Source organism: Triturus cristatus, chromosome 6 (assembly GCF_964204655.1).
Source record: "Triturus cristatus chromosome 6, aTriCri1.1, whole genome shotgun sequence".
In the NCBI taxonomy this organism is placed as follows: domain Eukaryota; kingdom Metazoa; phylum Chordata; class Amphibia; order Caudata; family Salamandridae; genus Triturus; species Triturus cristatus.
The window spans coordinates 502,228,930-502,244,462 of record NC_140589.1 but is presented as its reverse complement, the minus strand read 5'-3'; the positions used below and the strand labels follow the sequence as shown (position 1 = coordinate 502,244,462).

Below are 15,533 nucleotides of genomic sequence, written 5' to 3'. Positions count from 1 at the left end.
TTGAGACCAAAACAATAAAAAACAATCAGTAGAACACATAAGGAATTTTGAAGATCTAGGTAGAAGCAGTGCTTAGAAGCACAAATCACCAACTGTGGTGATCTGGTTGCGTTGGGCAGGGTGAAAGTTTCAAGTTCAGGCTGACTGTGATGAAGCGCAGGCCTGATACAGGGACCAAGTTAGGCCCACTGAACAAAGTAACTTAAATTCTTGTAGCAGAACATTGGGAGGTTCTGCATAGATGATGTGGTGCACAGCGGTGATTCGTGGCTGCGATAAAAGGTCCTACGTTGAGGATGTGTCGTTCAGCAGCGGTTCCAAGAAACTGTGGGGTTGCAATGCAAGGTCCTACATCTAGAATGCGTTGCACAGTTGTGGTTCCAAGGAGCTGCAAAGCTGCGATGCAAAGTCCTGCATCAAGCAGCAGCAGTTCCAAGGAGCTGCGAGATCTTGCGTTGGGTTGTCATGTAGCAGCAGTTCCAATGCAAGACTGCAAGGTGATGCGTTGCACTGCATTGGTTCTGCTTGTACTTCAGCTGGGCTGGCAGAGCACTTTCAGGCCAACTTCGAAGGGTGCAGGACTAGGGTGGCACCACGTTGGAGGTCAAACTCCCAGTGGACAGAGTCCAGGTGCTGGGTTCAAGGTGGCTGGAGCTTTTTCTGTCCCTGAGGCTTTCATCAGGAGGCCAACCAACTAGCCCTTAGAGTCACTCTGATGGTTCTGGGTTCAAGATTCAGGTCCAGTACTTTTCACTCAGGCAGCAGGGCAGCAGAGTAGCAGGACAGCAGGATAGCAGTCTTTCTTGCAGCAGAACAGCACAGCTGTCCTTCTGAATCTTCTACAGGTCCAGAGGTGTACTGAAGAGTTGGGTCTGAGGGTCCAATATTTATACCTGGTTCCAGCTTTGAAGTAGTAGAAGGTTCTGGAGGTTTCCACCCCAGAGGTGTTTGGTATTTCCTGCTTCCCTGCCCTGGCCCTAGCTTGTATGGCGGCACAAAAAACAAGTCTAGAACCCTTTGTGAGGGTGCTGAGGCAGAGCTTTTGTGATGTGCAAGTGTGGTAGGTGACAGCTTTGTCCCCCTATCAAGTCAGAGACAGCCCTGCCGACACCTATTCCCGCCTTTGTCTCACTGTCTGGGAGCAATACACAAAGAGGAACTGCCAGCTGAGCCTAGTAATGTGATCCGGGATACAGGCTACAGTCAGCAAATGGTTAGGTCAGAAAATGCCAACTTTCTAAAAGTGACATTTTCAGAATTGTAACTTAAAACCCAACTTCACCTTTACAAGGGTTTTAAATTACAATTCTTTTGACACCAATCTCTACATTCCTACCTGGTCCCAATTGAAAGTTAGCAACTATCAAATGTAGTAAGGTATTCCAATGTCATCTTATGGGAAAGATAAACCTTGCAGTAGAGAAACATGAATTTGAAAGTTTTTCCCTACCAGGACATGTAAAAGTTAAAAGTGCATGTCCATCTTTTTAAACAGACTTCACCCTGCCCTGTGGGCTGTTTAGGGCTTACCTAAAGAGAATTACTTATGTGTATTGAAAAAAAGTAGGTTTAGGCCTTGCAAAAGGTTTATTTCAGATTGAACTAGCAGTTTAAAACTGCACACACAAGCTGCAATGGTAGGCCTAAGACACTTTTAAAATACTACTTAAGTGGATGGTACAATCAGTGCTGCAGGCCTACTGGTAAAATTTAATTTACAGGCCCTGGGTACAGGTAGTACCATTTTACTCAGGAATTACCAGTAAATTAAATGTGCCAATTGGATGTAAGTCAATCTGAAGCCATGTTATAGGGCGAGAGCGCAAGCACTTTAGCAGTGGCGAACAAGTGTAAAGTAGGCCGAATCCTATGGTCAGCAAAAACAGTCAGCAAAAACAGTCAGCAAAAAGTTGGTTGAAAACCATGACAAGGATGTCAGTCCAACAATGTCAGACTTAGAAGTGGCTGAAAGGAAAATGGTAGATAGACACAAAGACAGATGCTTTACCCATTTTTAAAATGTGTAGGAAACCAAGACATACTACATGCCCAGGCTGTAATTAGCATTTTACTTTATTTGTTTGGGCTCTGAGCTCTTTGCAAACTAATTCTCTCTGGTCTGTGCCATTCTTCCATTCTTTCTTTAGCGCAGAGATACCCCTTCGGGGGTGATTCAGGTGCTTTATACATCAAATAAATTAATACATAAACTGTGTTTTATATATACAGTACTGCCGTAATAATTTCAAAAGTTTCCTAGGACATTACATAGCTGGTAACAGCTTGTAACAACAGAATTCAGAAACTCCTATGCATCAGTCTATTTGCAGTGTTTCTAGGCGATTTCAGAAATCAGCTGCTCAACTCCTAGTTCTTTACTGTGTAATAAACAGTTTGGTGATTACAGCCCATTTAGGTCTCTGTAGCACAAACCCATTGCCACCATTTTAAATATTCAGGATTGGTTCTTATGCTTCACCCAAGCAGTATACGGGACATACTTCGAAGATCATGGCAGGCATACTGTGGACAGAGATGGGACTGAGCTAGGAATGATTCTAATGAAGAGCTCCCATCCTCAAAGCATAAGAGCTATTCCTGGACCAAGGATACCTAGAAAGTAACTGTATCAGGGAATATTGAATTCAGGCAAAAAACAGAAAAGCTAAAAAACAAATGGCAAATTGGGCAATTTTTGTGAAATTCAGGCGATGACAAACAAGAAATGCACAGCCTACATCGAAAATAATTATATCCGGTGGCAGTGAAATATTTCTGTGAAGAGTTGACTTAGTATGGAAGACAAATAGCAAACAGAAGTTGATTTGACCTGGTGTGATCTGCTAGGACTAACACAAAAACTATAATTTATAGCAGTAAAGGTTTTTTATGGTGAATGGAAAATATTGGGCAAATACAGAACAGAATACACCTTTTCTGCTCAGGCAGAAGAGAATACGTATTGAAATGTAAGCCTGCTTTGTGACCAGCAGGCAGGCTTACATGTGTGTCAGGTAGGGCAAGAAGAACCAGGGCTTTAAGTTCAACAATAAAAGTGGTATGAAAACCTATACATCCTCTTCTAAGTGTGCATTGAAAAAACCCAAACAGCAGTGCTAGCCTGCGGTGGTCCATGGACTCATACAAAACTGGTGGCTCACAAGTGAGTCCTGTGTAGTTCGTGCTACACCTGTTTGATTAGGGGCAAGCAGTCATTTAGAATGATACGTACACAGGGCTTTATTTTCCATTGGTAAAAAGGGTGGTCAATTAGGTTGCAGAAAAAACATATTTTTTCAACAATTCTGATTGGCCTCCAGAATATATGTGGATAGCCTGCACTTATTTGGGTCTTATTTTGCAATACTGGGAGGTGCAAGTAGCCTAATCACAGGTAGGGTAGACTTCTATGTTTGGGCATGGAAACACTCTTTTTCTAGCCTTCAAACTGTTTTTTTTTTGTTCAAACTTAATTCAGAGCCACAGGTAGACTAAACAAGATATGACGAAGCCAATATGTCTGGCGTTGGATGAGGTCCTTTTGGTTTTGCCAATACTTATTTTGTTGGTGAATGGGTTTTGTATGAATTCATGAATTGTATGAAAACAAATCTTGTCTGAAAGCCTACTGCATAGATATTGTTAGGTCAAAGCATCCATAGGAAGAATGCTTTTTGTAGTATTTTATTTCCCATGTTAATTCCCATAGGAAAATTTGCTCTCTGATATAGAGAAAAGAGCTGAACGAAATTACACGAATTGTGCCAACAAGTTATAACTTTACTCCGAAAGCTCAAATTTTGTGATTTGGTGTAAATCCGTTTAGCTGTTTCAGAAATCAGCATTTAAAGAGGGCCTCCAGTTGGGCAAGAAGGGGTTAAAAAGTTAGGTATATCTGGACTGTTGGTGCCCAGATAAGCTCTGATGTCCTCCTTAGAGGGGGCGAGTCTATCCTAATTGGCCGTCCACAGCCTGAACGATTTGTTGAAGCAACCATTACAGAACTCAGACATGGTCCCTGCATCGTGAAAATAAATTGAAAGTATAAAAAAGAGGGCAGGGTGAGCACAAATTGCCCCAAGTGGTATATGAGGGGGGTACTAAAGGGTCCCTCCCTTGATTGGCTGACCACAACATGGACACATGTTGTTGCAGAAACACGTTAAGAGTTTTGCCTAAATTGCCCTGAGCGCTGTTCATGCTGGTTCTCAGTCGATCAATTTTCAGACTGGTGTGCTCTTCTTGTCAGGCGCTACACCCCCAGGTGGTTGAAAGTGTAGTGGGAGCCCGTGTGTGCGTGTGCTTGTATATATTTTGTTTGTCACTGAAATAAGTCAAATGTTAAATTAGAAATTTACTGAAAAAACATAGGTTAAAGTGACATTATAGTTAGGTGTTAAAGGAAGGGAAAAACTAAGGGCCTTTGTGGGAGCAGGACATCCCTGCTCCAGCACCACCAAACCCGTGTTTGAACCACCCATCAGATTAGGAGTTTTCTTATGTTTGCCAGGCTGTCCTTTGGTGTTCCCATGGCAGTGCCTATGAAATAGGCACTGCAATGGGAACTTCAAAATCAGTAACTGCACAGCATGGACTGCTCCAGTCCATGCAGTGCAGGTACTGGGATGCATCCACAAAGGGAGGCACAACATGTGCCCCTCGCATGCACCCCATGGCACAGAGGCACAAGGGGGCCCTTGGTGGCCCAGCCTTGTTTCCTCCCCACCACACATTTCATGGCAGTCACACCACCATGAAAAGTGTGGGGGTCAGGAAACTCGTAATATGCTTGGCGGGTACAGCGGCCACGCCAAGAATATTGTGGCCTTGAGACCACCACGCCACCACTAGGGATATCTAATTCCTAGTGGTTGCAGTGGTCCCATTGCAGCCTGACCATCCTGGTTGTGATAGGGCGGTTGGAAGACCGCCACTGCCACGTCCCAGTGAGTCTGGCAGACCATGGACTGCCAGACTCGTAATAAGACTCTAAGATTTAAAACCCTGAAATATACAAGTTATAGTTTACTGAGGTAACTATAACATGTGCTCCCACCATGCGCTGCTTATAACCTCACATATTACACCACTCATAACATGTTAAATAACATTGTTGATGACATTACTGATGACATCTCAAATGAGAGTCAGAGAATAAGTTCAACTTTTAAAAAATGTCCTAAAATATATTAAAACCTTCCAGCAGAAAGTTCCAAATATTAAAGATTACTTGAATGACTTTTTCACATATGAGATTTTTGTAAGATTATTTTGTTTACATATACTAAAACGATTTCACAACCTAATAAGAATTACAGTCTTTAAACTAGTATGTGCTAAATCTTTAAATTGTGCCTGGGCAAAATGTAATTTACACTGGAATAATTTGTGTAAATTTGTGAATTTGTGAATTTCATGTTAACTTCATGTTATGCAAAAATCCACCATTATGCCACTTTTCGTAATTGGACACTATTTGCTGTAAAAAGGTACAGTGAAACGCGACTTTTGCGGGAGAAATTTACAGCAAGCTGCTGTTGTTTATGCTGGTTTGTTAACACAACCTTAATCCAAAAAGTGACGTGAGGACTCATTTTGTACTCAAATATATTATGAAATGATGAATTTGCATTCTACGTAATTTTGCCGAAATTCGCATATTTTGCAAAACATTTCAGCCTCTGAGGAAAATGCCACACAGCACTAGTGGGGGAAAAAAAAGAATGAAGTAAGGGCTCAAAATTAAGTCAGACAAAATGCATATTTGTGAAATGGTCAATTGGTTACTTTGATCTTCCGTGATATAGCATACTGGCATGGCTACTCATGTAATTGTAGGCATTCATGAGCAGTTAAGTCTTTCATCATTCAAATAACAGAAAATTTGCTGATTGAGGGCCACGATTCTGAGTGCCTTGGAGGAGGATTCAGTATGTATTGCACACACTAAAAAAACAATACCAGAGGGATGAAAATGTATTGAGTGTGTTAATTAACATCGGTTCTGAGTTTTTCCCTGAAAATGGGGAATGGCATGTATTCTGGCGCTTTCCACATCACATCTGCTATATGCATGTCCTGGTATTTATCAGGCATTTATCTCCATGTAAATGTCTGAACATTTGACCTGTTGACCTGTTGACATTTATCTGGGAACGGTAGCAAAAGTGTGGTGTTTGGCATAAATGTGCAGTTATGTTATATGTGGTAACATGGAATACTACACATATAAAATTAACAGCAGCATTCATGATTGGGGCCTAAATTTCACTTTGGTCTGCAAAAAAGTGTAACCACAAATCACAGATCCTGATTCCTAGAAAGAAGCTCTCTTGATATTTATTTATGTGAAAATGTATTTATTTGAAAATCGATCAGAGAGCTACAATTTTCAGTCATAAATTTAGCAACGAATTGAGTTCCCTGTAGACAAACAGTGTGGTCCTTGGGAATGTTGTAACCACCTTTAAGGAGCAGAAACATTCCTAGTGGCATTTTATTTCACAGCGCATGTTAGCAGAAATGATGGAGTAAGTGTTCAGGTAGGATGGGAAAACTCCTCAAACACTCTATATTTTGCATGGCTTGGGGGAATAGATTTCTGTTTGGAAACATTTTCCTTTGTGGGATAAAATGTTGAAAAAAGTGCAAATGCACATTTCCTCTAATACTAAATATGCAGTTTGTCCATCTAGGAGAAGTAGGAGTAGTTCTTGACATACATTCTCAGGGATTTTGAGCACCCCGCAATTTAGCAAATCTACTCAGGCTGTAAGGATATAGCTACTACGCAGATATGGGTACTGTTGAAAATCAAACCCTTAATTATTCAATGGAAGGTGTTAGAAAGGGTGGGCTGTGTGTTGTGGCATATCTGTAATTGATGAATAAAGACTAAAGACTTTTATGGCTAGGAAGCACTGGGAAATGGACTTGGCAGCAGAGCGGCTTCAGTCTACGTTCAGTATGATTAGGATGTTATCCCCATACATCTAAAAGCTGACACTGAATGAAGCAGTTCAATCTACCCAGGCATTCATAGAAATACTGAAGAGGATGGGTGAAAGGACAGAAACCTTGAATACATCTCAGAGTATGTGTGTCTCCTTAGATAAAAAATAACCAAGCCCAACACGTTTTTTCCTGTTGCTGAGAAAGGAGTGAATCCAGTTGAGGGCTGTGCCATTAAAACCCTGATCTAGCTCTAGGTAGGAGAGTAGCACTGCTTATGTCTTACATAAACAGTGCCAAACAGCAGTTGTAATGCTGGCAGGGGGTGTTCCTGTCCTGTATTAGCAGTACAAATTTCCTTGCAACAGTCCTGTTTCAATGCAGGATTGTCACATCGGTAGGGCATACATCTGGTGTGGATGTCACTAGGTACCTATATGAATTATCAGTGGGGCAAGATTTATGCCTGATGCAGCCCCTGAGTACATATTACAACAGCAGTGTTCTCTGCATCAGTACAACATACTGTGATTCTGGGCAAAGCACTTCATCTGTGCCTAAAAAAAGATCTGACTTTGTGTAACGCAATCTGGTGTTCATGTAAGATGCACGGATACCTCTGGACAAGTTTGCGCTATATATAAACTGCAGATGATAAATACAGAAATGAAACATTGGCAAACTAAAGCAAGCCAGCCTGGTAAAGATGAAAAATGTCCAATGTGTAACTCGCATGGTGTCGCTTCAAATCCCCTATGCTTCGAACAAGACTAAAAGCTCTCAGAAGAGACCGTAAACAAGCTATTAGCCTTGCCAAATTAAAATTCAACCAGGAACAAAGTAGCATTCCTCCCAGCCTCACCAGAACCCTTATTCACTACATCAACTCCAACACTGCTCTTCCCTCTACCACCATAATCCAGTTGTCTGTATCCAGATAAAGTATGTTCTTCCAGTACTTCACAAACAAAATCAGCACATGGATCCCAAACCAGAATGCAGTTGCCTACCCAAAATGAACAATACCTTGTGTATGTTTTCTAATCTTAGTAGAGACAAATTTGCCAGAAAATGAAAAAACTCCTAAGCCCCATTAGCTATTATTCAAACATCCTTTTTGCCATCACATCAAGAACAATGTCCATATCCTCAATAAAGCATGGTGTTCCATGCTCAAGCCTTTGCTCACCCACTGCCTCTTCCTTAAACTGCTAAGGTTGGCCAAATTACCCCAATATTGCAGAACTAAACTTGACCCCAATCCTCTCCTCGACTTCGAAAGCATCTGCAACCCACCATGGATAGCGGAATTGATAGCAAATCAACATCAACAAAACAGTCTATAGGTGAAACACCAGCCTAGCTTTCAAGCTGGACACAGTAACAGCAACTCTACGAATGTTAGGTAAATATTGGTTATCACATCTTGGACAAGGCAGTGGTACAGTGTGTTGTGCCCCACGGTTCACTGGCTCCCATTCTATTCAATCAGTATTTAATCCATAGGAAACATAAGCAGATAAAACCCACCCCTATACTAAATGCTCCCTCATTCACAGCTTTAACACATTTCAGTCTTTGAGGTGAACAACGTTTCTATTAAATCTCTTCTAAAGAGAATTCATTCTCATATCCAATAAACAGAGAAACATTTTCGACCTAGCTCAGAAAACCCAAATTCAACGAGAATCACTTTACACATCAGGAAGATAATCAGCTTTGCACTCAATTCCGGTTTGTCTCATATCCCACATACTAACAGAATTGGCAAATCACACAATTTTCCTCAAAAAGATCACATTCCAACCCCTGCCCAACTAAAAGCCACTGTCTTGCACTAGTCATTTCCCAGCTCAACTTTGGCAATAAGATCCATGCTGGCACTTCTCAATCGTCAAGGCAATCAATCCTCAACAACCAAACGTCTCATCCACCACACAAATTTGACCACATTTTAACCGCTTTGAATAAACTTGACATCTCAGTTAATCAGACTTTTTCAGAGGGCACAACAACCCTCCAGAACTCCCTTACATTAGATCAAAGAACCGAGCCTGTGCTTATATCTTTCTGGAAACAGCTGAAAACCCACCTCCTCCTTACATATCTGAATGGCCGCATGTCCCACTGAACTAAAGCCCACCCCACACAGCCACTCTTTCAATGTTGTTTCAACTTTGCAATTATTTTTTGTCTTGCATTTTGTCCACATTGTAAAGTGAACTATTATTTTACACCGTAAGAGCACTTTATAAATGCTAAATAAGGGTGTATTATGCACTTTATGATTTTACACAAGTACATTTTTATATATAATGTTCTTTTCCATATAACACAGTTAGGAAATGTTGTTTTTATAGATCTACCACTATAAATATGATTTCAAGACTTAAAAAGTCATACAAACCATTAAAATCTGTTAAATGAAATATGCATCTAATTTGTTTGAAACAGCCTTATGTTTAATAGTGTGTTGGAGTTATGGAATTCCACATGTCTTAACCCAAATTAATTTTATAAGCTCTTAAAATTATGTATGCTGGCCCAAAAGCATTTAAAATACTTTCATATCTAGCTTGATAAAATTTACATACCTATTTTCCAGGGACTTCACATGATTGATCACCTAAATGAAAACTATAATTTGGTTGACATGAATGTACTATTTGAAATTTACATTTCTCTCTTTCTCACTCAAACCTTTTTATTTCTTCATTGCAGAACAATTAGCTCATTTAGCTGCTAGCCTCAGAAGGCCGGAATCTGGTGCTGCAGGACTACCTGGTCGACCTGGACCACCAGGAGCTCCTGGGGCTCCTGGTGATAATGGATTCCCTGGACAAGTTGGCCCTCGTGGCCTTCCAGGTCTCAAAGGTCCTCCTGGTGAAATTGGGCTTAAAGGCCCTAAAGGTAAGATTGTTTCAAACACAGTAGCCAACAAGAGAGACTTATCTATGCTTTGATTGCTTAGAATCACATCACTATTGCAAGCAGTAGCACCCGTGGAGGGAGTGCCGTGGGGCGGTGAGGTGGGGCGGGGGAGGGGCAGGGTGGGGGGTAGTAAACTCCGGCTCACGACCGACCGGAGTAATGTAAATAAATAAATGAATAAAATGAATTTCATTGCACGCGCTGAAACGCCAAATGCGTTGCTAACATTCTTCCTTGGTGGGGAGGCAACTCCTCAATGAATTGCACTGGAGAAGCATTCATTGAGGATATATTAAAATGCACATCAGCATTGGGGATTAAACTCCAGAAATCCATTTTATACCATGTCCATGTAGGGATCTAAGGCTTTAAAAATTTCAGCAAAGTACCTAATAATAACACTGAAAAAGGTACCAAAGAATGATCGGACAAAGTAGTGGGAACAGAAATATCTTCTTCTAACTCAGCTCTCTTTGAGAAAATTACATCTAGAGTGTGGCCTAATTTATGGGTAAGACTGACTACCTTCAGCTGAAGAGTAATTTCCTCCAAAGTCTTCAGCAGATTAGACCCAACTTTACAGGAAGGATCGTCAACATAAACATTAAAATCACCAAATGTAGTAAAGTTTGAAAATTGTAATAAGAGTGGGGGGCAATTTTAGAAATTAGTTTTCCAAATCAATAGTCTTTTCTGAAAAGCATGCATATGAGATAGCTTGAAGGTAAAGAGCAGACCTTCCGTAGTCTCCAGCCCTTTAAGTTTCCGCATTGTGTAAGAAAAAAGTGGACTGATAAATAATCCCATACCACCACCCCTATGCTCATTGCGAACTTGATGAATAATAGAATAACCATCAGGTATCACTTAGGCAATATCAGGCCCAGAGAACATCCCCAGCCATGTGTCAGTAAGAAAGAGTGCATGTCACTAATCTACCAGAGTGTTCCAAATATCAAATTTGTGTTTTAGTAGCGATCCAGCATTTATTAAACCTGCTTTAAAATGACAAGGACCTTTACTTAAATTAGAATTTGTTTGTAAGCTATACTCAGTTGTGTCAGATCTATTGACACCACCAAGTTGACTTCTCTTGCTATGAATTTTATAATGGCAAACATCACATTGGAAGGTGCAGCCATTTGAAGGGAGGAGTTAGCCCTCACAATTGCTTTCCCTTCATAAGGATAATAAAGTCTCTATTATTTTATAATTACAAGTTACCTTATTGTTCTTGACCAGCCGGGCAGCATGGCCAGTGCTGGTCATGATCCAGGCATAAAGGGGCTCAGATGGGCTTGCCGTTTGCCTGCCAGTGGCACGTTTCCACTACAGTGATCATTTTACAGGGGAGGCTAAATTAGCTGATCTGTCTAGCCAGAGGTTAGAGTGCCACAAATCCAAAATGGCGTCTCCAAATGTCCCAGCAGCAAATAAAGTAGAAATGGTGGCTGATCGGTGTGTTAGATTCAGTTTACCTGATCAATTTCTCACATAAAAAGTTCAAATTCAAAGTCTGTGATGGTTAAAACTATTAGCATTATTCTCCTCTCAATCCACCTGTCAATTTATACTGAGCATTATTTCAAAGATTAAAAAACAACCCTCGTAGATTCCCCACCAATTAAAAATGCACTTAAACCTCACCAAAGCTTACGCCAAGATAATATACAAATTAAATGTACTCATATGACGCTCTCTCAGGAACACTTGTTTCACTGTAGAGCACTTTCATCCAAGGGGAATAAAGAACTATATGAAAAACCTTAAATAAAATTAAATAAATGAGTCTTTGATTGACCAAAGGCCAGTGCTTCATTGGTACTGTTGGAGATGGGATTCCTTGCTGGCTGAAGTATGCACCCATGTCAGGCAGGAACCACCACTCTAGTCAGGGTAAGCTAGATACACACTAAAGGATAACCTGTGCTCACCCTCTAGTGGATCAGCTCAGAGCAGTCAGGCTTATCTAAAGAGGCAATGTGTAAAGTATTTGTGCAACCCACACATACAGTAACACAATTAAAACACCACAAAAATCTCCAAACAGGTTTAGAAAAAATAGATTATTTTAGCCTGCACAAAACAAGACCAAAACAGCAAAAATCCAATGTATAGAAGTTTAGATATTGAATTTTACAGGAATAAATGCAGTAAAGCGCTTAGAAGCAAGTATAGCTAAAAAGGTTACTCTAGGTCACACTGGACTGGGATGAAGTCAAATTTTAGCCCAACCACAATGGAGTGCCGGCTGGCAACAGGACGTATGCAGGCCCCCGTGCACAAAGTACCTTTCCTGGTTGCAAATGAGATGCGTTGATCTTCTGTATGCAGTGATGGCCAAGCATCAGTTCCGAAAACGAGTGCTGAAGTTGAAAGACATCGAGCAGTGTGACAGATCCTGCTAAGTAGTCGAGGGGATACGTTGATCTCACCAAGCTGCAGTGGCTGCAATATGTTGTCCAATGCGTTGATCTCGGGAGACAAAGAGTTGGTTCTGAAGCTATGTGCCGATTTGACTCCCGCAACCGAGTCGATGCACTGGTCCTGTTATACACAGACAGGAGATGCATTGAAATCTGTGTTTCAAGTATCTGGGCCACTTGCAGTGAGCCAAGCACAGGAGCAGGGGTAGGGAATTTAATTTCCCTGAATCTCAAGCAACAGGAGGCAAGCCAACAAGCCCTTGGAGATTGCTTGGAGAGAAAACTGAGTCCAGCTCACTTTCAGCAGAGTCAGAGAGCAGCAGGCAGCAGGGCAACACAAAAGAAAAGCAGTCCTACCAAGTCTGCAGTCCAAACATGAGTCCTTTAAGCAGCACAGCAGTCCTTCTGACAGAGGTTCAGTTCAAGATCCAGTGTCTGGTTTTAGGGGTCAGGGACCCAGTACTTATACCCAAAAGTACCTTAGATGTGGGGGTGACTTCAAAGCAGTCCTCTGAAGTGCTCAAGGATCACTATCAACCCGGTCCTGTCTGACAGGCTATCTCTGGGGGATAATCAGTCCTTTGTGTGGGGACAGGGCACAGCCTATTCAAGTAAAGTATCAGCCCCTCCCTTCCATCCTGCTCAAGCTAGGCCATCAGAATGCAGTTGTATGTAGATTGTTTCTCAGACTTCCTGTGTCGTGACTGTCTAGAGGGAATGTGCAAAGTGTAGCTGTCACCCACTCCAGACATGTATTGAAAGCAGGCTGTCAGGCACACAGAGCAGTGAGTGGAGAGAAATGTCCACTTTCTAAAATGGCATTTCCAAAACAGTAATATTAAATTCAACGTTACCAGCAGGTAGGATTCACTAATACTATTCCAAACATATGAAACATGAATAAGCTACTTCTCTCTGATCAGGAATTACTGCTTGAAAGTGTATTAAGGAATTCTCATCGCTAGCCTATGAGTGGAGTAGGCCTCACAGTAGTAAAAACGAAAAAAGGCTGTTTGTCACTACCAGGACAATTAAAACATAAAGGCACATGCCCTATCTTTTACTTACATAGTACCCTGCCTTAGGGTTATTTGGGGCCTACCTTAGGGGTGATATATATGTTATTAAAGGGGAGTTTGAGGCTTGGCAAGTTGTTTTAAATGGCAAGTTGAAGTGGCAGTAAACTGCACACACAGACACTGCAGTGGCAGGTGTAAGACAGGTTTGAAAGGCTACTTCTGTGGGTGGCACAATCAGTGCTGCAGCCCACCAGTAGCATTTGAAGTACAGTCCCTGGAAATATGGTATACCACTTTACAAGGGACTTATTAGTACAAAAATATGCTAATCAGGTATAATTAATTTCATCATTTTTAGGGGAGAAGCACATGCACTTTAGCACTGGATAGAAGTGGTAAAGTGCTCATAGTCCTAAGTCCAACAAAAAGAATCAGCAAAAACAGGAGGGCAAAGGCAAAAAGTCAGAGGAAAGACCACCCTAAGGATGACAGGTCTAACAGGTACAATTTGAAGCAGGTTTTCAGTAACTGAGATCTGGATTCATTTCTAAGTGCACTCCAATTGTTTAGGTCCCTTTTGAATCATTCAACTCCAGTGCTTAATTTGTAAGTAAATAAGTGCCAAGGCCGTTTTCAGGAGGCCACTATAGATTGCATTACCGATTGGCCCTGTCAGAGCTGCCAATTACATCACCAGCACAACATCTAACCATTATACACGGACAAGTGTGACAATTTAGTCTATTCAGGTCCCCAAAGCTAGATGAATGTTGTGGGCAACGAGTTATTTTTAATGTATATTAAATTAATAAACAACTGTTGTGTGGATCACTGAATTAGGCAAACAGCGCCACCATGTGGCAAACAGTCATAGGTGCCGGTGTTGGCAATTAAAAGCCAGTGATGAGCACCAGATACTAACAGCTCAAATTAAGCACTGTATCAACTCCATGCTAGAATTATTGGCTCTGCGTCATCTTCCTTTCAATGCTCTAGCAATAATTCAAAGCCTTCAGTAAGAGGCAGAAAAAAGCTGACTCATTGGCTCTCAGGCTGGCCATTTCACAGCGGATGTTATTATCAATGAAAGTAAATGAATATACATGGTTGAAGCGCTCTTACACACTGTCTGTATATACAGGTGAAATGGGTGAAAGAGGCGAAAGAGGATTCCCATCAAGAGGACAAAAAGGACTACCCGGCCCACCAGGCCCGCCAGGTAAATTTACAGAAACATGAAAATATCACTGTTTGTTTGATTTTTGTTTAATTTACAGAAATTGTGCCTGTTAGATAGGAAGAGCCTGGCTCTAACATTATGGAATGTTTATCTTCTGCATAAAGCATTCTTAACTGCTTGCTTATATCGTGTGCCAGGTGTCTATACCTTTTGAAATCACATGCTATGATGAACTATTGCCTTTTTATTAACTGCTACCTCACTGACGATGTTTGCTAGTTTGGTTCTGCTTTTCAATTCGATTAAATTTTGAATTTGAGACTCAGGTCCAGATGTGCAATTTTAGATTTGGCAAGTAAGTCTGACATTACTTAGAGTTTGGTGGGCAGAGTACTCCTTCACAAACTGGGAGGTAGTCCAGTCTGGCTTTCTACAAGTGACATCAAAGGATCTCAAAGCAACCTCTGGGTCTGCCTTTCTTTTAGCTTAAAGAATACAAGTAATCTGCTTGCGCTTGTGTTAGGACACATTTTCATGAACTGTTGAGCACATGTCATCGGGCTTTGCCATAATGAAACCCTTTGCAAACTGAGTTCCAGGTCTGTGTCGACTTAATGCACATGCCATAATGTATAGCATTTGCATCAACTACAAAAAGCAGGGGTCTCTTATTTGCTTCATTTTACAGCTCAAAACCATGGACAAAACGTCTAGCTTCTTCTTTGCTTACATGCCTTTCTGGACAGTGTATTCTCATATTCATTTCTACGGTTTCGATAAGTGAGGGCCGCCACCCATGAAAACTCTGCTGGATTTTTATTATTTTTATTGGGATGCTTGTGTCTTCTGTTTTGAACTTCAAGCGATCTAAAGCCATATGTTCAGATAGTGTCTAACGTTATCAGCATTGGTTTTGCCAATCATTGTTCGTTTTCCGCACTTCACAGCGCAGCACTGAAGTCGACCCTGTTCTCTCCTCTGCAATGCTTTCTGTTATTATGAAAGGAGTATTTGGCAAGCTCGCTG

The 15,533-nt window shown here is 41.2% G+C and overlaps 1 protein-coding gene across 1 annotated transcript in view; it reads left to right on the top strand.

Moving 5' to 3' along the window:
- COL9A1 (collagen type IX alpha 1 chain) overlaps positions 1-15,533 on the top strand; it is a 377,557-nt gene that overhangs the window by 333,338 nt on the left and 28,686 nt on the right. The window contains exons 36-37 of the mRNA XM_085610911.1: positions 9,673-9,861; positions 14,469-14,546. Coding sequence (XP_085467037.1) covers positions 9,673-9,861; positions 14,469-14,546 — 267 coding nt within the window. The remainder of the gene's footprint in view (positions 1-9,672; positions 9,862-14,468; positions 14,547-15,533) is intronic.